This window comes from Mastomys coucha, unplaced genomic scaffold (genome assembly GCF_008632895.1).
Source record: "Mastomys coucha isolate ucsf_1 unplaced genomic scaffold, UCSF_Mcou_1 pScaffold7, whole genome shotgun sequence".
Classification (NCBI taxonomy): Eukaryota; Metazoa; Chordata; class Mammalia; order Rodentia; family Muridae; genus Mastomys; species Mastomys coucha.
Genome location: NW_022196913.1, coordinates 35,975,335 through 36,000,275, shown reverse-complemented (window position 1 = coordinate 36,000,275; position 24,941 = coordinate 35,975,335). Strand labels below are relative to the sequence as shown.

General features: G+C 48.6%; 2 protein-coding genes across 2 annotated transcripts in view; one reads left to right on the top strand and one right to left on the bottom strand.

Moving 5' to 3' along the window:
* The window catches only part of Gmds (GDP-mannose 4,6-dehydratase), a 567,052-nt gene extending 556,467 nt beyond the window's left edge, over nt 1-10,585 (top strand). Inside the window, exons 10-11 of the mRNA XM_031357964.1 lie at nt 9,969-10,037; nt 10,202-10,585. Coding sequence (XP_031213824.1) covers nt 9,969-10,037; nt 10,202-10,264 — 132 coding nt within the window. The 3' untranslated portion in view covers nt 10,265-10,585. The remainder of the gene's footprint in view (nt 1-9,968; nt 10,038-10,201) is intronic.
* Nucleotides 10,586-19,754: 9,169 nt separating this feature from the next.
* On the bottom strand, nt 19,755-23,803 carry Foxc1 (forkhead box C1). The gene has a single exon (XM_031359336.1). The coding sequence runs from the start codon at nt 23,189-23,191 to the stop codon at nt 21,512-21,514; it is 1,680 nt and encodes a 559-aa protein (XP_031215196.1). The 5' UTR covers nt 23,192-23,803; the 3' UTR covers nt 19,755-21,511.
* Nucleotides 23,804-24,941: the final 1,138 nt, after the last annotated feature.

Below are 24,941 nucleotides of genomic sequence, written 5' to 3'. Positions count from 1 at the left end.
TATATATATATATATATATATATATGTACAGGTACACTGTAGATGTCATCAGACTCATCAGAAGACGGCATCAGATCCCATCATAGATGGTTGTGAGCCACCATGTATTTGCTGGGAATTGAACTCAGGACCTCTGGAAGAGCAGTCAGTGCTCTTAACCACTGAGCCATCTTTCCAGCCCAGCATTATAAATTCTTAAATGCCTTTGTGAGAATGGAAAGTTTCGCATTTAAGCCAGGATCCAGGATCCTTGTTCCCCACATCCACATCCCATCAATCCATATATCTGTATTCTACTTCCCCAGTTATCATTCCAGGGCTACAAGTCTACTGCCACTGTCGTCTAGGAACCATCTTTCCCCCAATGTGTCCTGGACATCTTTATTGGTCTCCTCTCCTGTTCTTGACCCCTCTGATCTGGAACAGAATGCACATATGTCTCTGAAAACTTCTAGTGCTTAAACTCTCCAGGACCCAGACAAAGCCTACCATCACTGTCTTAAGTGCTAGGATGGCAAAGGACGGTTTCTCTGGTCTTTCAGATACACACATATTCACACAAACACATACACATCATGGTGAGAACCCATTAAAGGAAAGTGGGTTCCAGTGATGTGTCCCACCCTAGGAAATTGTCAGGAAGATGTCTCCCTAGCCAGCTAGGAGTGTTTAGGGCTCCAGCTTTCTACTAGCCAGAAAGGACGTGAAGGGTGGAGGCACCTCAGTTGGCCTTCAGAGGCTCTTGATGTCCACATTTGGCCAGAAGAGGGGCAGGGTAGCCTTGCTAACATACACTCTGGTGAGTATCTGAGCACACAGCAAGGTAGGTGCCTAGCCTCCCAGAGCCATATGTGTATCATGCTGAATCTTCACTGCAGTAGCCCAGACCTGACCACTACAGAGTACTCAGGTCATATATCCCAAACATCAAGGAGTAGCTGACTGCAAGATGCAGCAGGTTATGTATAAAAGTTTAGTACAAAGAGAAAAATTAATGCTTCCATAAATCAGTATGAACAACTAGAAGTCAGTGTCATACTTTGGAAAATCATGTTGATCCCCATCCTCCCCCTACCCCCAATCCAGGCTTCTGCCTAAATCATTTAAGTCAGCCAACTTTTTAACTGTAGCCTAAGGGACAGTGATGTACAATTCAGAGGATAAAGCCTTGATACAACATGGCTTCTGTAGAGAAAGGCCTCCAATCCATGAGAAGTCTTTTTAACCTTATCTGGCCTTACCATGGGGTGCCTTTCCTTGTTCATGAGTCTATAAGCAATGGCTTGCTCTGTTTACTCTTCGGAGTTGAAGCGTTGCTCCCTAAAGCACTTTCTATCACTGGTATTCCAAAGAGATCTTCTTACCCAGATCTTTATGTGATAAGTTTCTTCTTACCATTCAGGTCTGTAATCAGATGGTACTTTTTTGAAGTGCCATCAGGATGATCCTACTCTTGTCAAGTCCCAACCTCTACAGCCTTGTCCCCATGCTCCCCATTAGCTGATATGCTCTTCATATGTCTGTGTACTTCTTGCCATCATCTCTCCAACCCAGCACAGGTGCCATGATAGCCAAAGCCTTGCCTTATTCAAAGTTGCTTCCTTAATGCCTGATATAATCAGTGTCTGGCACCAGTTCACAAGGTTGCAAAATGTGTGCAATACTTGGAGAATAGCAGAAGGTAAAATCTTGGGTAGAACTGTTCAGCAAACCCAAGCCTAAAAATGAAACAGGACTGAGTGTCTCTAGGATAGCATGCTTGCTTCCCTGGCATGAATGAGGCCCTTGGTTTGCTCTCCAGTGCTTCACAGGAAGAAATCTGGCACCAGCAGCTATTGTGTATAGCCTTGAACTCGTACAGCCATCCAGTAGCATAGACAGTGTTTATCTTTTTTATAGATTTAGTACCTAATACTCAGAAATGCTCAGAAACAGCTAAGTTAACTGAGCCCTAAATAGGAATCCAGTTCCCTCCAGTGATATCCCTGGGTTCTTAATAATGTCTAAGGATATTGCTGTTGACATTAAATTTATAGTGATGTACAGATGTTGACTGCAATTGGATTGGTTCTGACAAATGCAAGAGCTCCTGTAACATGCTCCTGTTCACTGAGGGAACTTTCATTTAATTTTCCCCAAGGTCCCCTTGTGCACCTTGCTGCTCAGTATCCTCCCTTTGGCCAATATTCTTGCTTCTATCACAATGGCTGAGTTTGTTTTAGAGCAATATATTGAGTTATGGAGTGGCTGCATTTCTGTGTCAACCTCTATCCAGCATTGGCATGTATTGATATCCTCATATGCTGACACATTATTGAGAAGTCCCTGCCTGTCAGGTTAATGTGGTATAAGTACACTGTTTTCCTTGGAGGGCTTGGTTCTTTTAATATTGTGACTACTAGAGTAAGAATCAGAAATGCTGCCTTCTAGTCCAAGCCCCTACCACTAGATGGCTTCATGACATCTGGCTGAAATGTCTTTACAGATGGACATAGGGATTCTGTTCTTCTCATGAAAAAATATAAGAAGAACATGTAACCATGTACAGAACCCCACAGCCAGCTAAATTTTTCTTAGCCATGATGGTGGGAAAAGAACCAAAGAGGAAATCATAAGGATACATATTAATGTTCATCTTTCCTCTGTGCCCCTCAAGAAACTCACAAAGGCCAGGTAGTTGTTTTAGTTGTTCCTCAAGAAGTTCCTGGAAGAAGCACATACAATGCAGGGTCTGGTGTTGCAGTGTTTTATGTGACATGCGATGTGCTCTCATCTATGCAACCAGACCTGTCACAGGAGTCTCTAGGGAAGAGGATGTGTCTCTATTAAACCATTTCTATTTGGCTTGGGAAAAGAGAGGAGAGGAGGCAAAGCATGGGTAGATAGGTGCATTATTAAAGAGAGAGTTCTTGAATTAGAAGATCTTAATATGCTATATACATTGAGATACACCCAAAGGAAAAACTACATTTATACTGTAAGGAGATCTGTATTAGTTACGATGTTCTTTTGTGTCTGTGTTCAAAATATGAGTAGATTGCTTGCCCACAATAATGATCTAACAAACAAGAAGGAAGCAAGTTTAAGGAAAATTGCCTTTGTCTTGTGCAATCCGGGATGCCCCATGGCCTAAGTCACCTTCCTGGATAAGAGGGCACAGGCTCAAGATAAGCAGGATAACAGTTTGGCTTTTAGCGCTAAGGCACTTTGCAGAGAACTTTCATCTCTAGGAAAGAGGCCTCTAAAGCAGATAGAGGATCTCCTGAGTTGCATCTTGAGTGTGACTGTCTTCAAGCTTAATTTGCTGAACTCTGCAAAGTGCTTTCAGGGCAGAAAGTGCTAAGTGGCAAAAAGAAATGCAGCTTGCATCTTATATCCAGAACGCCACTCGCCAATTATGTCACAACAGTCCCTAATCGGTCCACTTAAAGGTGCTTTATCTCCTTTCCTCGGGGTTTATGCCACCTCCTACTAGCATAGGCAAATCTTTACACCCCAGATCCAGTTATTAACAGTAGCCAGTAATTTTCAAAGAAGATGGTGCTGACTTTGAAGCCTGGAATGCTGAGGTCACTAACAATCTTATCTCCCTGTCATTAAGTGGCCCTTACATTATAAGTATGAGTCACCACCACCACTACCACCCCACATCAGCTGGTTAGGATGGTTAGTGAAGGAATTAGGACCAGCGGGCTCCAGTTATAGTAAGTCATTCAATTCACTTTTCTTGTGTTGTCACTACTATGGGCAGTAGGCCTCAAAACTCCACACTAACAGAAAAAGTTAATTCCATAATTACAACTATAGACACAGGATGGGTACAGAGGTGTCATAAATCTGTATGTTGCAAGGTAACCTCCTCAAAGTCTCATTGGCAACCTGTTAGACATCCACCTGTGAGCATGCAACTCTGCAGGCCACTAGACACAACTCTTTAGCTATGTTTTCCTTGGCTTGCTCATTCAGAGTGGGCCTGATGGAATGGACTAAGCCTGGCTCCCACAAGGTTATACAAGCTGGAAAGAGTGTTCCTAGATTAGTTACCATTTTGGTGCCCCAGTCAAAGCCCTGTAGTACATGGGTGATAGGTAAAGGGCAGACAGGCAGTAGTGGTACTACTAAGGTGTTCTAAAGCTGCTAAGGGAGAAGCTACAATTTGGTTAGTGTGAATGTTGCATGTGGTGTATGTGATCCAATTCACAGAGGAGAATGGGCTCTGCCCATGTCTCATGCATGTTGGCCTGGGAGAACTTTCTTAAGACTCGTTAACACTCTAAAGGGAAATTAATAGTCTGAAAACCCATACCTCCTCCCAATCCTGCCATCCCTCAACATAATCAGATAGTTCCCAGATCCCCCCTGACACTGAACTCCTCAGAGACCCTGTAGAAGATGATTTGCAGGCCTCTGCATGTCTTCCTGCACTGGGCAAATCTTCCTAGGAAACTCAGTGTCTAAACACAGTGCAGCTGCTGTTGGCAGGTGCTGTGATTGCAATGCAGCAGTGACAAGCATGATCTGCACACCTGCAGTACAGGGGTCTATTTTTTTGTTGTTGTTGTTATCTTTGATCAATAGCTGCTTGAGACTATGTATGCAAAGTCCACCGATTTGGAGGACCCCCCCCATAAATATGTTGTCTGTATAACTTGTAGAGCCTTTGCTGTCTAACTATACATTTTAAAAGTTATAATGGGAAAGGTGTGTTTATGTCATGATATGGTGGGTAGATAGTCTAGACTGCCCAGAGTCAGTGGGCTTAGGATGGACTTTGTACAGAGGCTAGGAACAGCGTTTATAGGTTCTCTTCTCTGCTATATGTCTTATGCTGGGCTACCCTCTGGAATGGTGCTTAGAGAAGCTGGCCAAGCGTGGTATCAATTTAGCTCTGAAGCATTCTCTCAGCCCCACTGGATGGACAGTCCCCTGAGCCTGCTTCCTGAACAGATGAGACAATCTGCAGCTTTCTCCTAGTCCTTTATCAACCCTTGTCATTAAAGGAGAAGCCTGGGACTTCAGTCTTTGCCATTCTCAAGCCATCCAGGGTAGGAGAGGGAAATGCCCAGCCTCTTCCTCTTTGCACTGTTCTGAGGTTAGCTCTCTCCTGGAGAGTGGGGAGCTCTTTCTCACTTTTCGCCCTCTCTGTCTGTCTAGAATCTTGACTGGAATATGCAGTGCGACTTCAAAGGCTTCCCTGAAGTTCTGTTGTTTTGTTTTGTTTTAAGCAGTTCTGCATTTCCCAAGAGAAGCTTTACCCTAAGAGGGAAGCCTGCCTCCTCACTTATTAGCATAAAGTCAGATCAAGGACCTAACTCATTGGCATTCTTCTATTCCCTTGGAGCCTGTGCTAGTCTTCAATTTCACTTTTCTAAGGAAAGCATGAGGGGAAAAATCAGTATTCTTGTGCCACTCACAGCTCCATGTCTTGCATTCCTGAAGATGTTTGGCCAAGGTTTCCATTGGGCTAGGATTTCCTCAGTCACATCCCTGTCTGTTCACCTTCTTGCTTACGGCACTCAAAAGTCCATTTCTTTCAATATGTACATTAGAAATTTAACAACATCCTGCCAAGAGCTCTTGCACTCCTAAAGTCTCTCTGCCCCACCAGATGTTTCTACAAACCATACCACAAACCTGGAAACCCAACCCAACTTGTAATTCAAGCTAAATGTTACAATTTTCGCAAATCAAACTTAGAGAAAAGGGAGAAAAAGAAATGAGAGTGTGACTATGGAGTTCTCACACACACACACACACACACACACACACACACACACACACACACGTGATCCAGGCTAGTCCCTAGCTTCCTTCCCTACTGTGATTTTTAAGGAAAGTAGATGAGGATTTACTGAAGGGACTTAAATTGTATAAGAACAATCAAACTCACATTAGAGGAAGAAAAGTAACCTATGTAGCTGAAAGGTGTCTTGTTATTCTTGTTATCTTGACAGTAATGCACGGAGATTTTCCCAAAAGGGGCCTCTAATTAAAGGAGACAATAATGGCAGGGTGAGCCCTCCTTTGCTGTGGGCTCAGGAACTGGCCTAATGACTTCCCTGGGACTTGGTCTGGTACTTCATCCACTGTAGCAAGGCTGAGGGCCAGGGAAGCCTGAGATTCCTTTGCAACAAAATATGCCCTTCTCTGAGGCTGATGCATGCAGCCTTGTTGCAGTGAAAGCCACCATGCCCAGGTGCTCTAGAAGCAGCACAGCATTAAGGTGCAAACAAGCTGGGTCTTCAGAAAAAGTGGGTCTGTAGACTTTCCCTGTTCCTTATGCTGTCTGGCTGTTGTAAAATGCTTAGTTAAGCCTAATTGAATTTGACAATAATAAATTACACTAATAATTTATCATGAACTAAATATAGTTCACCTAAGGGATAGTAGTGAAAATGGCAAAGACACTAGAAGCCAGATTTAGGAAATGTCATATTCACATTTAAAAGCTGTAAATTTTCCTCCGAGTTTTGTTGCCTGTTTTTTTTTTTTGTTTGTTTTTATTTAGTTCTTGTTCTCAGAAAAACTCCAGACCACCCAGTTCATAAAGTTCTTTCTAGAAACTCTACATAAATCATCACTTTAATTCCAGTTTTGCCTCTGTTGTCATATGGTGACTATAAGGTTATGAAGAACTGAATAATTCAACCGTAGAGCAGTATAGATAAACGCATTCTTCTCATTTGTAGTCAGTAGGTGCTTGGCCCTATTGGACTCATTTGTGCAAGTTCAAAAGTCTTAAAAGACTTAAATATGAAAGAAGTGCATATGGTGTTTGTCCCTACCCACATCGTGTGTGAGCACAGCACCACCTGGCTTCCCTGTAGGAGTCCAGCTCCCAACCCTGACTTCTCTGCAAGTCAGAGGAAATGATCTTTAAGGAAGCATTTCCTGTCTGCCCTCCTGTCCAGCACTAGATGCCTTCACACACTGACCTTGTCATGCCACCCCTGAAGTATGCCTGAGCAGACTTGAAAATGAAACGAGCCATTGACCAGATCCCATGGTAGATAGATCTTTCTCTCTCTCTCTCTCTCTCTCTCTCTCTCTCTCTCTCTCTCTCTCTCTCTCTCTCTCTCTCTCTCTCTCTCTCTCTCTCTCTCTCTCTCTCTCTCTCTCTCTCTTTCTCTTCTTTCTTTCTCCCTTTCCTTCCTTCTTTCTTTCTTTCACTTGTTGTTTAGACAGGGTTTCTCTGTGAACCTTGGGCTGGCCTGGAACTCTGTAGATCAGGCTGGCCTTTATCTCAGAGATCATCTGCCTGCCACTGCCTCCTGATTGCTGGGATTAAAGGTGTGTGCACCCCCACCTGCTCACCCTCCCCCACCCCAGGCTTAGTAAGCTGTTTCCTTAGGACGGTAAAGTACAAAGCAGGCTGAGTTGATGGAGACAAAGGAGAGTGCAGTGCCTAGGCAGGCGAAAGAAGAGTTGGTGGGACAGAGATATCTCCACTGGCCAGTGTGTTGACTCAGTGGCAACTGGCAACAAGAGCCACTGTTTTGTTCTGATAGGACCTCATGCTCTTCCTTCCCAAGGCTTCTTGCTCTAATTAAATTTCAGGGAGACGGAGCTTTGGCAGAAGGCTAAGGAAGCTAGGAGGCTGCAGTCTAAGAGCTGAGCTCAGAACTAAATTGTGAAGCTTAGCTGGGCCTGTCTCTGGTTTCAATGAAATACTTTTATAGTGTATGTTAGCAGTGTCTGTTGCTTAGCTTTTGAAAACCATTTTTCTTTTTCCTTAATTGTAGTTGCCTGGTTGTTTTTATATTATGAGCTACTTGTAGAAAAATACAGGAAACATAATTACAATACAAGGTTCCCTTTCCCAAGCCTACTGAGATCATTTGAAAGCAAACAGGGTTTTAAGGCCTTTTAAACTGTATGTTCACAGCCATGAATTGCATCCATACTGAGTTGGTTGATTTACAGCCCATGCTATGTGATTCAACAGTAACCATGTTCTCCTGAAGCTGCTGTGGGAGGGAGGGAAGGAGGGAGGAGGGGGCAGGAGGACATTGCTTCATGACTCCAAGCTACACAGCTTCCTTCCTCTGGAGAAAAAAGAAGGAACATCTTTGTGTGACTTTTACACTAAAAAAGAAACATTGTTAAAGGATATACAAGTTTATTTAGGGAGAGTAAAGAGAAATAAATTACTTGGTTTATTTTTTTCACTTACATTGGCAGCTCCAGGTAGCACTGTGCTATAAATGCTAATTACTAATTCTTGTATCCTACCTTTCCTGGGGAGTCTGGAAATGGGCTTTTAGGCCAGCAGAAATAACTTGCTTCACTCTGGTGAACACTCTGGGGAGGAAGTGGGTACTTCAGCATATTGTGAAATGCAAAGCCTTTGGGAATTTGATTTATTCAAGCCTAAAAAGCAATGGTGGATGATTGAGAACGAGAGTCCCTGAATGTCCTCTGCTAGAATAAGGTTCAGGCAGGGAAATAGAATCCAGACCGCCTCTGCTTGGAAGGCCCAGGTAAGCACAGATAGCTTGTGCTTATAACCCCCTGGTCTACATCTGAAATGCAGAATAAAATGCCTTTGCCTGCCAAGTTCAGGAGATTGGAGAGCAGAAGAAGCCTGCTCTTTTACTGCAGCATGATTATCAGCAGCTGTCACTCAGAGCTGATGGTTCTCTTGTCCAGTGGTATACTGCTAAAATAGAGTGTCTTAATGGAGTACTTATCACTATAAAGATCACCTTTCCCCGCCTCCTGCCTTCCCAGTCCCTGGTTATTTTGAGTGTAGGTATATGCACCATTGGATACACTCATATGAATAGACCTAACTGGTGTTTCCTGCTTTTTCCTTTCCAACTTCCTTTCTTTGCTCTCTTCCCTTTCAACTCATCTTGAAATTCCCATTAGTCTTGAGACCTGCAATAAAGAACTGTAGGGCTAAGACATAGGATTTTCATCTCTTCTGTTTCTTGTTTGTTGCCAGTCTTCCTCCCAAGGAAATCTCTTAAATGAATAATTGTGAACTTCTCTTGCTAGAATTCTCCAGGAAGCCTGCCTGAGTTCACTTGTGTTTCCCTCCTATAAAGTCAGAGTTGAGTGAGCCGATTAGGTTTGACGCTGTGCTGTATGTTGTTAAGGCCTGCTCCTGGACTGTGTCAGTGGTCATCAGCAGTCTCCTCTGTAAGGAGCAGGCAGAGGGAGGTGAAAGAAGCTACAGAAAGGGTTTAGACCAACAGAGGCCTCCGATGCAGATGCAGAGTTTCAAACTGAGATTTGCACGTTTGCCCCATGAGTCGAGAAAGAAAATTCCCGTATTCTATGGAAGAAAGATAAGAGTAGAACAGATCCTTTACTGTGGCTGCGAAAAGGAGGTTTCAGTTTAGGAGCTTGTGGGTGCGCTGCTAACTGGAAGAGAGAACTGTCTCTACCTTAGCAGAGTCAGAGCTCAGCCGCTGCTACTGGGAGCTCTGCAGCGCTCTCTTGGCTGACCATGGTGCCGCTTGCCTGCAACTGCCTGCCCTCCTGGGCTGTCCCAAAAGCCGGAGACCGGAGACCGGAGGTGGGGATCTGCTACTCCCGAGTCCAGGCGCCAGGGACAGGGAAAGGGCTATAGACCTGACTGTAGCGGGACCTGAGGAAGGGTAGTTTCTAGGGTTCTACCAGATAAGTCGGGGTTCTGCAGGTCAAGTATCTGGAATTACTGTTCTGAAGCGGAGCTCCGCGTCTTGGATGTGCGGGCATGATTTACCCCTGGCCTTGCTGCTAAGTGCAGTAATTCAAAACAGTTCTTACAGTAGTTCTCCTGACAACTTAATATCTATTTAAAATTTTAAAAAAGCCATAGGAATCTCTAGGATGAGATGGGGCTAGGGAGTATGGGCAGTTGGAGATAGCTTATTTGCAAGGTCCTCGCCGAGCCGATGGTGAGTACCTAATGAGATAGACTGGGAAAGGGGTTCGCTGCAAGCCCATGCATGCACAACTCATCTGCCATCTCTCCACAGGACTTTCTGCAGGGAGACTGCTCTAAGGCTCAGCAGAAACTAAACTGGAAGCCCCGCGTTGCCTTTGACGTAAGTTTTGTCTCCAGTGCACTGTTCTCAGAGCTGCTAGCTGTGAGCTCTTGCTGGCGGGCTATTGTCAAACAGGAGACCTTTCAGGGCCCTGTGAGGAGGTGTTGTGGGAGGGGGTGGCAGAAACTTCGCCCTTACGGTCCACCCTGGATCTTGGGTTGCAGGAGCTGGTGAGGGAGATGGTGCAGGCCGACGTGGAGCTCATGAGGACCAACCCCAACGCTTGAGCCCCTCTGCAGAGACATGGCGACAGTGCAGAACCAAGGAACCAGAGTCTAGTCACTCCTGCCAACCATGGACCCTCGACCTCCTGTGTTGTCCCTGCATCCAGAGCTGGGCCACAGAGGTCTGTAGACCCCAGGACAGGACACTCCAGAACTAAGGCTGCATTGCTTTTGTCAAAGCCTCCTCAGAATGTTTTTGGGAAATCAAGAAGTTTTAATCACATATTCATTTTACTTGAAATTATGTCACTAGACAACTTATATTTTGGAGTCTTGAGATTGTTTTTCTCTTTTCTTATTAAATAATCTTTCTATAAATCAGCACTAACAGAGTTACCTGTGGATTTTTTTCTCTAGGTTATAATGTAGGCAGTTTATGGTCCCAAACAACACCCAAATCCACAGCTGGGGATGAAATAGTCCTTGGTTCCTTGGGAAAGCCCCTGTTGAGAAAACCCTAGCCTGAGCTGCTCTAACAGAGCACCCAGCTAAGTCTCTGCCCTAGGACATACCTATCCCCTGCTGAACTGAAGCATTCCTACCCTTCTCGGCTCTGCTGACTTTAATTAAAACCACCTAGCTCTCACCCTCTCAAAAAAAAAAGGCTCATGAAACATGGGTTAAAAGAAGAAACTTAGATAGTAAGTAAATATTGTTGGAACATTCTATGTGAAAGCCCTGGGCTACCCCAAAGCCCCCGTGCCTCTTCTGTGGGCTAGAGTCTTTCACACAATATTTACTTCCAACATCTAACCTTCAGTACTAGGTCATTTTTTAAACTGAATTTTGACTCATCAGTTCAGTCTGCTTACATCCAGTACCTAATGTATACCAGACATCACGCTGATCCTTCAGATACATCAATACTAATTATAAGTTATGATAAAGAGATTTAGAACAGAGGCTCCAGCGTCACTGAGTTTCTCATTTGTGTGCTAGAATTATAACCATGGATGGGTGCTCCTGAGCTGTGTACTGTGTAGCTACAGGTGATACATTAGTGTACAGAATACCTCCCGAGAGCAAGCGAGGACCTGCTTGCAGGTATATGATCTTCCATGAAATAGTGTTTTGGCCTAGAACAAATTAGGTCAGGACTCTTCTCCCCCTCACTCCCCTTCCAAGCAAAATAAAATAAAACTTCAGCGAATGTCATTCCAATCTTTGCACATGCAGGAGACTGGGAGTGAACTATTTCCAAATGTCTTCACAGGCAGGTTTATGATCTGGGGGAGGACTAGGGCTGGTGCAGAGGGGCTCTTTCTGGCTCGCTCTATCCTGTGAGAGCATGCTGTCCAGGGCAGCCTCGACCCCCATGGAACATAACTATAGAGTAGCCAGGCTGGCCCACCCGGTTCTCAGAGCCATCCCAAGAGGAGCCTGTTGTTTCTGTTCCCAAATGGGATGCTGCTAATTGGAAGCAGATGGTCTCTGGGAGGTGAGGCTTGTAGGACTGGGCGGGCTGGGGTGGGGGGCATACACAGATGCTCTTTCACTCTTGAGCATTCACTGTCACCCATGACCTCAAACACACATCATATACAAATTCACTCCCCAACATGCCTTCTCACATGCTATCACACACACACACACACACACACACACACACACACACACACACACACATTCCTACAAGCATCACTCCAAAGTCTACTGTCCCTTTGCACATATTCTCAAATCTTATAGCTAATCACATACTCCTTGGCCACAACCCTGATGAGCAAGCCCTCCTTCTCCTCTGACTACCTCAGTCCTTCATTCAACACCCAGGAAAAGCCATGCCAAAGACCTGCAGGCCTACAAAAGCTGTTTAACTCAATGTTTTGTGACTTTCCAGCCCAAAGCTATAGTGAGCTCCTTAGAAATCCTGGGCAGGGGTTCTGTGTGGGTTTCTGCTGGACGAACTCTTTCTGATCACAACCTTGTCACTTCATGCTCTCCGATCACAGTCTGGGCTCCTCTGGGTTCTTGATGGCATGTATTTAAAAGGAGAAAAACAGCAGATGCACTCCAGAATTTAACTTAACTGTGCTGAATTTTTTGTGGCCACCCTCAAGACCCAATTGAAGGGTTTCTTCATAAATCTCATCTTAATTTCAGTGATTATTTTTTCTGCTCTGCAAACATTGAGTATATACTTAAGATACTGTAACACCTCTCCTGGCCTGATATTGTAAAAAATAAAGAGAGTTAAACCATTAGTATTCTCAGTTAAGTCAGAGACAAGCCCCGCATTTGTCTGTCAGAGAAAGGTCAAATGTTCGGGTACTAGAAGCACCACTGGCTTGGTACCCTTCAAACTTGTCTGTCCATATCTGCTGCCCTTTGTCATTAGTTCTGGAACAGTGAAGTAGGCCTGTCTACCTCTGCAGCTATATAAGGAATAGGCTCAGAGTCAGGACTGCCAATCCAAAGGAAAGGTTGGGAGAACTGTTTCCATAGGAGAGGGATCCAGAAGGAAACCTAAACTAGAGGTGTGTGAGGTGAGAACATCCAGCAGAATTGATTTGGGCTTCTTTTCATTTTCTGTAATCACCAAAGTCAATCTCAGAACCCCACAGCAGCCTGTCAGACGAGAGGCTACACACACAAATTCCATCTTCCCTGTGTTGTCCATGCTAGAAGCAGGAAGCAGCACTTCAAATTTTCATTTTAGAATAATTCCCCAGGTGCTGGAAATATATCTCAGGGTAGGAGGCTTGTCTAATAGATAGGCTGCGAAGTCATACAAAATACCACTAAATAAATAAGAGACCCTAAATGTACCATTTTTAAAAAACCTCTAGGTCCCACCACAAATGGGAAAAGAAACACCTTCGTATTTGGGAGTTAAAACTCAACAATCTATTTAGTTGTGTTCCAATTAGTTCAACTTTACTTCTTCCATATCATCCAGGGTCTTTCTGTAGCCTTAAGCACTGAGCAGACAGCATGGGTGGGGAGAGCTTTCACCCCGGTTTTACACAAAGATTGTGTGTTCCTGTGCTCTTGTCTTACAACCAGATCAACATGTCCCAACATGACATCCTCACCTCTCCAAAAATTGGAGGTTTTCCTCATAGAAAGTACTGAAAACTTTTACAAGTAATAATAACATCTGAGACACATTGCAGTTCTGGAAGCTAGGCCACCTCCAAAACCCTGCCTTCCCATGCTCCACAGTGTTTTCTGATAGCACAGGAGCCTATCCTGGGAGTAGCAGTTAGCCAGGCTGCCTTATGCCCTTAGGCCTGTGCTCCCCTAAGCCTCCCATATGCTTGTCTGGGCTACATGGAGCAAGCATTGAGGGAGTGTGCCTGGCTATAGCCACTGGACCTGAAGCCTTCTGCTGTCGATGCTGTGCCCTTCCCATCACACTCTACAGGCTCCTCCCTCCAAATGTATTCAGGGTGGACTCTCCTAGAGACACAGGAACTTTCCAAGTTCCCACCCCACCCTCATTCAAGTCCTTAACTTTCTAGCACCAAGAGGTCTGCTCTGAGCAGACAACCAATCTCTGGGTTGACCCCTTGCCCTGTGGCCTAAGCCCTAGTCCCTGTCTATCTTCCATGTCAAGGGGTCATACACTGACAGCCGATGCATTCTCAGCTGCCTGTCTGAATTCCTGAGCCAAGGTGCCTGCTAGAGTGTGTACCGATAATGCGCACCCATTTATTTGCTGGTGAAGAACTGCAACCAGCTGATGCCAAAGGATGGTCCAACTCCCATCCGTCACTACCATTTGCCTCAGCTCCTGTGGATGCACCTGTCCAGCCTCACCCACCACCCACCCTCAAGCTCTACAGCCCTAAATCCCAGCAGAGAATATGCAGTGAGAAAGGGCTGTCCTTTAAAAGAAGGAATCCTGACTGCTAAAATGCACCCTGTCCGAGATGCCTGAGAGAATCACAAAAGCTGGAAGGCTAGGGAAGTCAACTATAAACCCAGGCTCCACCAACCAGACTGCTCCAAAGGAGGCCCTGGACTCAGGCTGGCCAGAGAGGAAGCAGCGCAGCCCTAAGTCGGACTGCAGCAGCAGGCCACGAGCAAGGGAATGTATATTTGGAAGGGGTCAGGACCTCGGCTGGAGTCTGGCTTTTTATGGCGAGGAAGCTGACTGGGAAGGGCCTTCTGGCTTTCCTGTTGTGCCACTTTATCACACACACCCCCACCGGCCCCATCCCTCCTGGCAGTGCAGCTTGGGGAGCATGGTTGCCCCAGGAATGGGGGTTGGGGGAGGCCTTTTCTCTGTGTTGAGGTCCGGGGACCTTGCACAGGCAGGGTAGTAGTGACCGTGTTAGGTGGGTTGGTAGGGCCTATCCTGGAACCAGCGGACAAATAGAGGAAATGCCACATTCTCCCACTGTCACCAAATACATTTGCTGTAAATTATTTTCCTGCACCTCCCAGATAGTCTGGATGCTGATCGTGAGTGTGGATCAAGGAGAAAGCACAGAAAGCCCCTTGGGGTTCAGGGGTTTTCAATGTCAGCCCTAGTTTTCTCAGAAAAATCTAACAACCAGCCTGCCTGTTGCAAGAATGGCTTCTCCCCAAGGCTCTCTGCAGAACACATACAAGAGAACGTTTTTTTCCGTGCTTTTCTCTTGCTGTGACTAGAGCGACCTTCCAAGGTAGTATGAGAAAGTCATCTTTACAAAGTGAGCCTTGAAAAAACCTCTGGCTCCTAGGACACTGCTGCCCTGTGGCTTCTGGGACTCTAGAAAATCTCCCGGGGCCCTGAGAACTTCAGGCAGGGACTGAGCCTAACTTTGGGAACACTGCAGCAGCGGAGGTGGCGTCCCTGGGCAGGCCTGCCAAGGCCCTCTGAGCTACTCCTTTGGAGCCTGCGCTGATTTTGCCTAACTCAGAGGTCAGTTTTCATAGCTCCTCTACCAGCAGATTTTTTTAAAGAATGTGATCAACACACTTAAACCCGTATGGAGGCCTGTAGCCATTAAGGATCCATGCACAGCAGGGGAACAATGACCTGGTTTTTGACAATGACAGAAATTCAGAGCCCTTGAGATTTAAAGATGCAAAACGCACTGGTTTTCCTGCATTTACCCTAGGGTAGAAAACAGGAGGGGTCTCTCTCCTCTCCTTTAAATCATTCCCAAAGCCCTCTAAAAACTCCCATTTCCCAAAGAATTGCCTGAACCAAGACCCTCCCTTCAGTCTTTTATGCCTCTGGTGAAACACCAGGCCTCTAGGGGAAGCCCTGCCTGCCAGCCTTGAGCTCACAGATTTCTCTTCCACACCCACTCATATACGCAAAGCTGTGTTCACTTAAGGGCAAATGACAGTCCCCTTTCTCAGGAGCCACCTACAAGGACAGCTGGAAGAAGTTGGAAAGACTAGTCCAGAGGCGGCACCACAAGACTATCTGCACGCACAAAGGCCCTTGGGCAGTGTAGAGCAAAAAGACACTCCTTTCAGGAAGACAGGAAGAGGCTATCCTGAGAGCACAGAATCTGCAGAAGGGCCCCAATGACTTTTTGAGTCACTCTCAAATGCAGGCCCAGAGAGTCTGAGCTGGAACCCAGGCCAGACTTAAGTCATAGAGATAGACTTCTCCTCTCAGGGACAGCTCCAGCCCGCATGTATGGATGTGGAAGGAAATTCCAGGTCCTACTGCACTGCCTATAATATGCTCAATATGCTACAAATTTAAAACCAGTGAAGGAAAAAATCAAGTAAATAACACAAAACTAATATAAAACAGAGTTTCTTTGGAGGCAAGGTAAGATAGAAGAGGAGGCAACAAAGGTCTGAAGTTGAGCTCTCTGTGCCTTATTTTGGTTTCCAATAAGATGGACATGGTACATTTTGCTCAATTTTCCACCACTAATCACGTTGAGAGCCTTGAATGGGTTTGGGAGCTGGAACTCATTTAATTGGGCATTGTTTCTTTCTAACCTGACTTGGATGCAGCACCTGCCTATCTTCTGCTCTCTTCTCCAGCTCTATCCCATACCTGGGCACTAACTAGAATCATATCTCTACCCCCACCCTCAAAGTCATAGTGGAGGTGAGCAAAGGGGCCACTAGAGATGGTGCAGGCTGGCAGTAGGGGCATTCCATCCAGAGATTCTTTGGGGATCCCACGATTTTCTTTCAGGAAAGAAGAAGGATAGGAGAAATGGACAGGGGGACAAGAGGATGCTGACATAAATACATAGAGTCAAATGAGGTATAGAAAAGAAGGTGCTGGAATAAAAGGGTGGGGAATTCAGCCAAGAGAAGTTCCAGCTGTGATTGCAGAGCCCAAATGGCAAGAAAGAGGTGGGGCAGGGGGAGCTATGAGCCATATTATCAATCCAGAAAGGAGAATCTGGGGCAGTAGAATTTCTGAAACTGACAATTGGTCCCTTTGGCAAATTTCTGTGGGTTTCTCTTCCTGCTGAATATCTGAATACATCGGATTTCACTTACTTAGAACTCTCAAGCTTCTGGAACCCTTTCCTCTGCCTCTGGTCCTCAAAGAAGGATAAAGCCTCTAGCATGTTCCTTAGCTCCTTCCTCCCCGAGCCCTCATCTCGCTGACAGCCCCCACCATATCATAAGTCTGCTGCCTAGCAAGCTTTGTGACTTAGCTATCATCAATCTTACCTCTAACAGGATATTTGTTTATGTGCTGGTGGGAAAAGCTAATGGCTTCATGAAGCAGTCATAAAAGGAGTAGACAGGAGTCAAATATGAAGGCCCTATAACACCACTCAATAGTCTGTGGTAGGGGCTTTCAAGTAGGGACTCAAAGGCTCTTCTCAGTCATTCGAAGTGTGGGGAAGGGACTAGAGGGAACCTGTCACTTCAACTACTCTTTCTTTGGTACCACTGGCAGCTAGGACATGATGTGGGTCCCTCCGGCCTGGTGAGTAAGGTTCTTGGCCTGCCAGGGCTAACTGGCCAGGTGGCCTGAACCCAGAGGCACTGAGGCCTCAAGGGTTTTATACCACTTTGAACAAAACAAATGGCCCTCTGCCTCAAAGACAGAGTCTCCCAGCACACTAGTAACCAGGGTGGGAGGAAAAAGGGGCCATGTTCTTCACCTTTCAAAGTTAAGGAAAGCCCAAAAGGGTTGTAAGACACTCTCTCCGCAGAAAGCAGCCGAAAGCTTCCAGAGGACCAGCACAATTGAGCCTTATTACTACTCTACAAGTATCTATTATTAATGACACAAACTTTGTGGAATGATAAATTGCAAAATGCACGGTCGTTTGCAGGCAGCCTGTTGAAAAGGGCTTGCTAACTACACTACCCCAGAAAACAGCACGTGTTCCTACCACATGTGGAACATGCCAAATGCAAAATTTTACATGGCACATACCACACTGGCATTTGCCTATGAATTACTAAGAAAATAAATGTGCTCTGCTTCTCCTTTTGGGACAAAATACTATCCTAACGATTTCTACAGAGACAACTTACAAAATGAGTGGGCTCCTCACCTGAGTCCTGTATGTTCACCAGGAGGCTAATTTCCAAATGTGCTGGGGATCAATTAACTATCAAGCAGTTTTTCTTACAAAACTTACAAAAACTGCAAATCAACCATACAGGCCACTAAGGAATAAGTCATTCTAAGTGAAGAAAGAATGGCAGAAATAGTTTCTTTCTCTTAAACTAGATATGAGCGTTCAAAAGCAAATGTATAGACAATAGAAAACACTACACATGTGCGTTGTGATTTTTTAAATCATGAGTAGCTCTATCAACTCTCACATGACTCAGAACTACTACAGAGGCAACTTTGCAGAAATAACAAGGTGCGTATACAAACACCTTCCTAGACACACACACACACACACACACACACACACACACACACACACACACACACGTTCCATTCTTAATTTTTCAAGCCTGCAAATATCAGAGGAAGCTCTCCTCTGGACAGTATGGGAGCAGCGACGAGCGGCTTCTCAGGAGCCACAAGCTCACACTAGAAATCTGCTCCTCTAAGTTGCCTGGCACAGAAAAGGAAAAGCAAGGGACATCCACAGAACACCACCTCTAGGAGCAGGGACATTCTTTCCTTCCCTGCACCCCAGCACCACCAGACTAAGCGACAGGGCTCGAGGACAGCTAGGTTCCCCTAGGTCGCCTAGAACTGGACCGGGGGCTGGCTGCGGCCTAGGCGTTCTCAAGGCCGCGAGGCCTGAGAGGAGTAGATTACTTAGACCCGAACCTGCCGAACTCCGTCCACCCTCCAGCCTCCAAGCTGGCGTACGTGGCCCAAGTAATTCGTGTCCCTGTCACACAAGCGCCAGGTCGCAGACTGCGTTTCAGGCCGCCTGGAGCAAGCAGGCCAGTGTGGCCCGGCTGAGGCTGGTCAGCACGGCTGGGCTCCGTGCGCCCACCGAGGCTGCGGGACGCGCTGTCACCCGTGAGCAATGAAGTGCCTGTGACCTTTCCACCCAGGCTGGGCTCCTACACACACGTGTGTCTCCAAAACAAAGGCGGCGAGCAGGGAGGCAAGAGGAGCGGCGAGGCCGCGCGCGCCAGCCACTGCCGCGGGGCGAGGAAGGGAGCGGGCGCTGCCGGGGCCCGGCGCCCGAGGCCCTCGAGGCGCTGCTGCGGCCGCTGCGACCCCGGAACCGCGCGCCCGCGCCCGGACCCCCTGACCTTCCCTCGGCGCGGGTTTTTTTTTGGGGGGGCACCCCGACCCTACTCTGATGAACCCATCCAACTCAAGCGGGAAGGGAGGAGAAGGGGTGGGGGTCGTCTCCTTTGGACGCCATTTGCTCCACAGACACTAACTCGTTTCGGGAAGAGGCCGCCGCGGAGTCGCAAGCGGGAACCTGGAGGGCGACCGCGGGGCGGGGGCGCGCGGGGGAGGAGGAAGCCGCTGCGAACGCAAACAGAAGCCGGCCGGCCGCCCGCCGCAGCGGGTAATTACAGCTCATTAGCTCAGCAGCCTTCCCAGCCCGGAGCGGCGTCCTGGAGGCCGGCGTCGGGGCTGGACGCCACTCGGAAATGCATGGCCGCCTGGAGCCCCCCCCCCCCCCCCAGAAAGCCCGAGGCCAGCCGCGGGTCTCCACTCGCCACCCCCTGTCCAAACAGTTGAACACGGACATCCTGAGAACCGTCCAGCCTCCTCCGTGCGGGCCTTGGGTCGGTCAACCCCTTCGGAGGGGACAGGGCCATTGGTCACCTGCTCAGGTCTCCCGCAGGCCTAGACAACCCAGGTCGGGCCACCACTCTGGGTCCACAAATCCCAGCGCCACGCTGTGACTCCCCAAAGTAGAGTTGGGATACGACTTCTAGAGATTTGTAAATAGACATTTCCCTTCTCCTCTTCCCACCCCATCCTCTGCAAGGGGTAACCTGAGGAGGCACTCAAGGCTAGGGCAACCCAGAAAACCCTTAAAGCCACAGTGAGGCCAGCCCCAGCCGGCTTGCCCGGAGGAGACGCCCTGCCAGCGCCACTGCGAGCTTCCCTGGCTATTATGTTACCGCTCTGAGCAGCGGGAACCGAGCGAATCAGAGGCCACGTAAGGCAGTTTTTGACTGAAATTAGAGTGTATTTATTTGCAGCAATCCTTTAACAATGATCAAATTTTGACAACAAGCAACAGCAATTACTGCTTAAGTGTTGCCTCTAGATAGGAGCGGCAGATAGGAACCTGCTTTATCTCGAAAACAAACTGAAGGCCTGAATATCTGTAATCAAACCGCCATCTCCCCAAGTCTGATTGACAGGGCAGATCACCCTAAGATAATGAATTTATTACATTTCCTGGGTTATTTACAAAGGGGGGGGGAGGGCCAATCCGGATTGCCCCCTAGGTTTAACTGTAAATTAACAAGAAAAATTGGTTTGAAAAGAAACCACCCCAGATGAATGTTTTTTTTTTTCTGCCTTCTTACTCTTCCTTCTGGTTATTGCTGTAAATCTTTTAAAAAAATGTTCTACAAATATATATTCTAAAAGTTTTCCCAGGATTAAATATCTATTTCCAACCCACAGTATATTTATATTTTAAAAATTTAATCCTTCTGTGTAATGCATGAATAATTGTAACTGTGAGTGAGTTATATACATATATTTTAAAACTAGTTTATTTCTCCTCTAAGAAACGAATGAAATTAATAGAAAAAAATCTATTCGGCATCTGGCTCACAGGTATATATAATACTCATTGCAAACTATATGGGACATGAAGGCTAATATCCATCTATTAGTATCTTGAGGCACATTTGCATCTCTGTGCACAGGTACCACTGTGGTAACACTGCTGCTGATTCATGGACTTAAAAACTGCCAAATCATGTTCTGTAGTTACTGAAGAAACGTATTTGTTTATGTGCCAACTCAGATCTACTTAGGAAATTATCTTTTTAATAGCCACAAAGCAAGTTGACTAGATAGTATGTTTTGCAGAAAATGTTGTAGGAAAAAAAAATCTACTTAACAATTTTAAAAACTGCTTTTAGCGAAATTTGACATGAACTAGAAGTTATCTCCACCTTTAAAAAAAATCTGACAGAGAATAGGGAACTCCTACAATTTCCGCTCTGAAATCTTTTCTTTATATTAAAGCTGTATTAAAGTATCCAGACATATAGCTCTTATTCAAACTGAATGGCAATTTATTAATAAACAAACAATGGATATGATCAACAAAAAGAAAAGGATGATAGAATGAGATTAATACAGTTTCCCTTTTTATAATGAAAGAAAAGGCACATTTTAAAAGTTTCAGGCAATTGAACTTGAAAAGCTTTTGGAACACTTTCTGGTGTTTGGTCCGTAACATCCAACTACAAATTAAAAATAAATTACTATGTTGCAATTTACATTTAAAAACAAGTCCATGAATAAAAAGAAAGCGATTTTTATAAACAGGGACTTTCCCCCTTCTTTCGACATAGGATAAAATATTATCTTACAGGTGAGAGGCAGAGGCAGAGGGGCGAATGAGCAGGAAAGCGTCTCTGAACGCAAGAAACTTACGTGTTATCTGGAGTAAACTGTCCTTTAATAAACCATGATTTTGTTGTCTGTACAAAATAGTTTACGGTTTGGCTTACTTAGATAAGGCAAAAGTGGAGGAGGTTCTGCGTTAATCTTTTAGGAAAATAGGTTTTCTCTGAGCTGATGCTGGTGAGCTGAATTTCAGGAGAGATTCTGTTCGCTGGTGTGATGAATCTTCTCAAGTTTTAAAATTTGTATGTTTTTAGTTTCGATTTTGCATTGCTGGGTTCTTTTACTGTTCCTGCTCTGGGGTTCCATTCCATTTGGCTCTAAAGAGTGCCGCGGGAATAGGGTCAGAATTTGCTACAGTCATAGACGAAAGCCCCCGACGTGCGGTACAGAGACTGGCTGGCTGGAAAAGCCATCTGACAGCTACTATTCCCATTCACTGGAGAGTTGTTCAAGCCGATCCTCTGCGACTCGAACATTTCCCGCACCGAGTGGAAGTTCTGCTGCTGGCCAGGATAGCCTGCGGCCGCCGCAGCCGCCGCCGCGCTCGCCAAGTGGCCCAGGTCTCCACCTGCCTGGTTCAGGTACCACGAGGTGAGTCGGCCTTGGTGGGATGCAGGGTGGTGGCTGGCCTCCTGGCCGCCCCCGCCGTGACTCAGGGACGAAGAGCTGCTGCTGGTCGCTGGGGGCAGCGAGTAGTCGGGCAGGGGGTCGTCCACCGCCGCGCTGCCCGCGCCTCCCGCCGGACCCTGCAAGTGGCCGCCACGCTCGCCCGCCGCGTACAGGCTCATAGCCTGCAGGTTGCAGTGGTAGGTGGCGGCGCCCCCCGTACCCGCCGCGCCGCTGCCGCCGCCGCCGCCGCCGCCACCTCCGCCGCCGCCTCCGCCGCCGCCGCCCGAGCTGCCCGCACTGGAGCTCTGGCTGCAGGGGGAGCTGTAGAGGGAGCTCTGGCCCGGCGAGTAGGCGCCCAGCGCCAGCGGGGGCGCGATGCCTGCGCGCGAGGACGCAGCGGCCGAGGCCAGGAGGCCGGAGCCGAGCTCCGCGGCTGAACCCTGCGGCGACCCCCGCAGCGACGTCATGATGTTGTCCACGCTGAAGCCCTGGCTGTGATGCGGCGGCGGCGGCGGCGCGGGCTGGGGCGGCGGCGCGGGTTCGGCAGCGTCCAGGCTGAGCGGCCGCGCCGACGGCAGGCTGCCCGGGGGGCTGCTCCCGCTCGACAGGCTGCTGCTGCTGCTGTCGGGGCTCTCGATTTTAGGCACTGTGGCGGCGGCGCCGCTGCCTAGGGCGGCAGCCGGGGACAGGGGCTGGGGCGGCGAGGGACACGTACCGTTCTCCGTCTTGATGTCCTGGATGCGCACGGGCGGCGGCTGTGGCCCGGGAGCGGAGCCCTCGGCCTGCTCCGGGGGCGCGGGCGCGGGCTGGCGGCCGGTCTGCGGCGGCGTCGGGTCCTGGAGGTGCAGCCGGCCCTTCTCCTCCTTGTCCTTCACCGCGTCCTTCTTTTTGAAGCGCCGCCGCCGCCGCAGGAAGCTGCCGTTCTCGAACATGTTGTAGGAGTCCGGGTCCAGCGTCCAGTAGCTGCCCTTGCCCGGCTTCTTGTCGTCGCGAGGCACCTTGACGAAGCACTCGTTGAGCGAGAGGTTGTGCCGGATGCTGTTCTGCCAGCCCTGCTTATTGTCCCGATAGAAGGGGAAGCGGTCCATGATGAACTGGTAGATGCCATTCAGGGTGATCTTCTTGTCCGGGGCATTCTGGATGGCCATGGTGATCAGAGCGATGTAGCTGTAGGGAGGCTTCACCATGTCCTTGGGCTGCGGCTGGGGCGTGTAAGGCCCGTAGGCGCGCGCCATGCTGCCGGGGTACTGCTCGGCGTGAGCAGGGTGCGAGTACACGCTCATAGGGGCCGGCATGGCGGTGTAGCCGCCCCCGGCCGCCGCCGCGGCAGCGCGATAGTAGCTCTGCTCGCCGCCGAGGTAGGGCACCACTCCCAGGGAGTTGGGGCTGGACACGGAGTAGCGCGCCTGCATGGCCCCGGCTCGCCGCCGCCAGGCGCAGTCCGCCGCCCCCCACCCTCACTCAGGCCGGGCCGCGCCGCACCGGCCGCCGAGTCCGAGTCCCGGCCGCGCCGAGCTGCTGCGGGCCCCGCCGCGCTGCGTCTGTCCCGGCCCGCGGCCGCCTCCTTGCTCCCGGGGCCGCTCGGCTGGCCTCTCCCTGCGCTCGCCTGGCGCCTCGCAGCCCACTCAGTTCCCGCGCGGGCGGAGAGGGAGGGTCGCTGCACCGGGAGAGGGCCGGACGAGGACGTCGCGAGCCGCCTCGGAGGAACGTTCAGAGCAACTTCCAGGCGCAGTCGGGGCAAAAAAAGAGACAAAAGTTTAAAAAAAAGTAAAATTCAAAAAAAAAAAAAAACACAAAACAAAACAAAACAAAACAAAAAAATAATAAGAAGGCGCCCTGCTCGCCACTGCCTGCGCCTTCCAGGAGACACTGCTCGGGGCTGCTGGCTAAGGCGGCCAAATAACCAGGGGCGGGGGCAGCGCGCCGGCCGCCTTCCCGGGCCCCCGCGTCACCTTTTCTCAGTCTCTTGCGCCGGCCGCTTAAGGAAGCATTGGGAAAACTTCTGAACTTTTGAGCATCCGTCACCCAGGCGAGGACTTTTTTACGCAGTTACATTTTTTTCCGGGCAGCGGAGCCCCGCCCCACTCCGGAGGCGGCAGCCAATGGGAGGAGAGAGACGCCTGTGAATGAGCCAGCGGCCGATCTCGGCCGGCCCGCTCCTGGCGGCTGGAGGACCGCGGGGCTGACCACACGCGCGCCGGCTGCCCGGGCCCGGCGCCGGCGCCCGCGCCCCTGCCCGCACTCAGCCCGCGCTCGGTCCTCCCACCGCACCCACCCACCCACTCAGGGCCAAACACTGCGGTTCTCCCGGACTGCAGACTTTCGGTGTCCTCGCCGGCCCCGAGACCCTTCCTGCGTCCACTGTTCCCAGGCCTCCTCGGAGCCCTCGAGTCTCTCTCTTCGCACAGGATCCGCCTCAATCCTTAGTCTACCCGGCTGTCTCCAGCGCCGGGGTTTCTCCCTCCTTGCCAGCCTTCCGCCTATCCTTTGGCCTCTCCTTTTCCGAATATCCCTCTCCCTGCCATCCATGTCACACCAACATCCCATCCGCTCTCCACAGGCAGGTTCTCCAGTCCGACTTTAGGTTACCAAGGCTCAGTCCCAGCCGCGAGGGTTCCAGTGAGGAAGAAGATGGTATTTCGGTGCCTCACCCCACTCCCTGCTAGCAGTAAGCAGAGGGGGTAGAAACCTGGAACTTCAGACGTGTGTTAAGCTGATAGACTGTGTAGGCCACATTGAGGAGCACGGGGTTCACAGGCGTCCCAGGGCTTAAAAAGGAACTAGAGAGTTCGGGCTAAGAGGACTCCAGAAGTTTTCTCGACAAACTAAGTGTTGCCCTTCTGTCCTGACCAGCACCTGTGGGCTCATAGGGCCAGTTAGGTTCAAAGGGGCTCGGTGACATTACTAGCTGTGATGAAGCAGAGTCAGATAAATATCCCCAAGAGCTTAAGGCTTCCTTCCCCCAAGCCACTCTCCGCTTCTACCCATCCTGGGGCAGCTGTCTCATAGAGTCTAAGTTGGAGGAAGTGTTCAGAATTGCACCTACAAGGCGGCTCAAAGATTCTGAAGAGATAAGCCCTGAATGCTCCTTGATATTCGGGTGATTAGACCTCAAGGCTGCAGCCTCTGGGTGACTTGAACAGCGTGGGTAGAGATGAGATT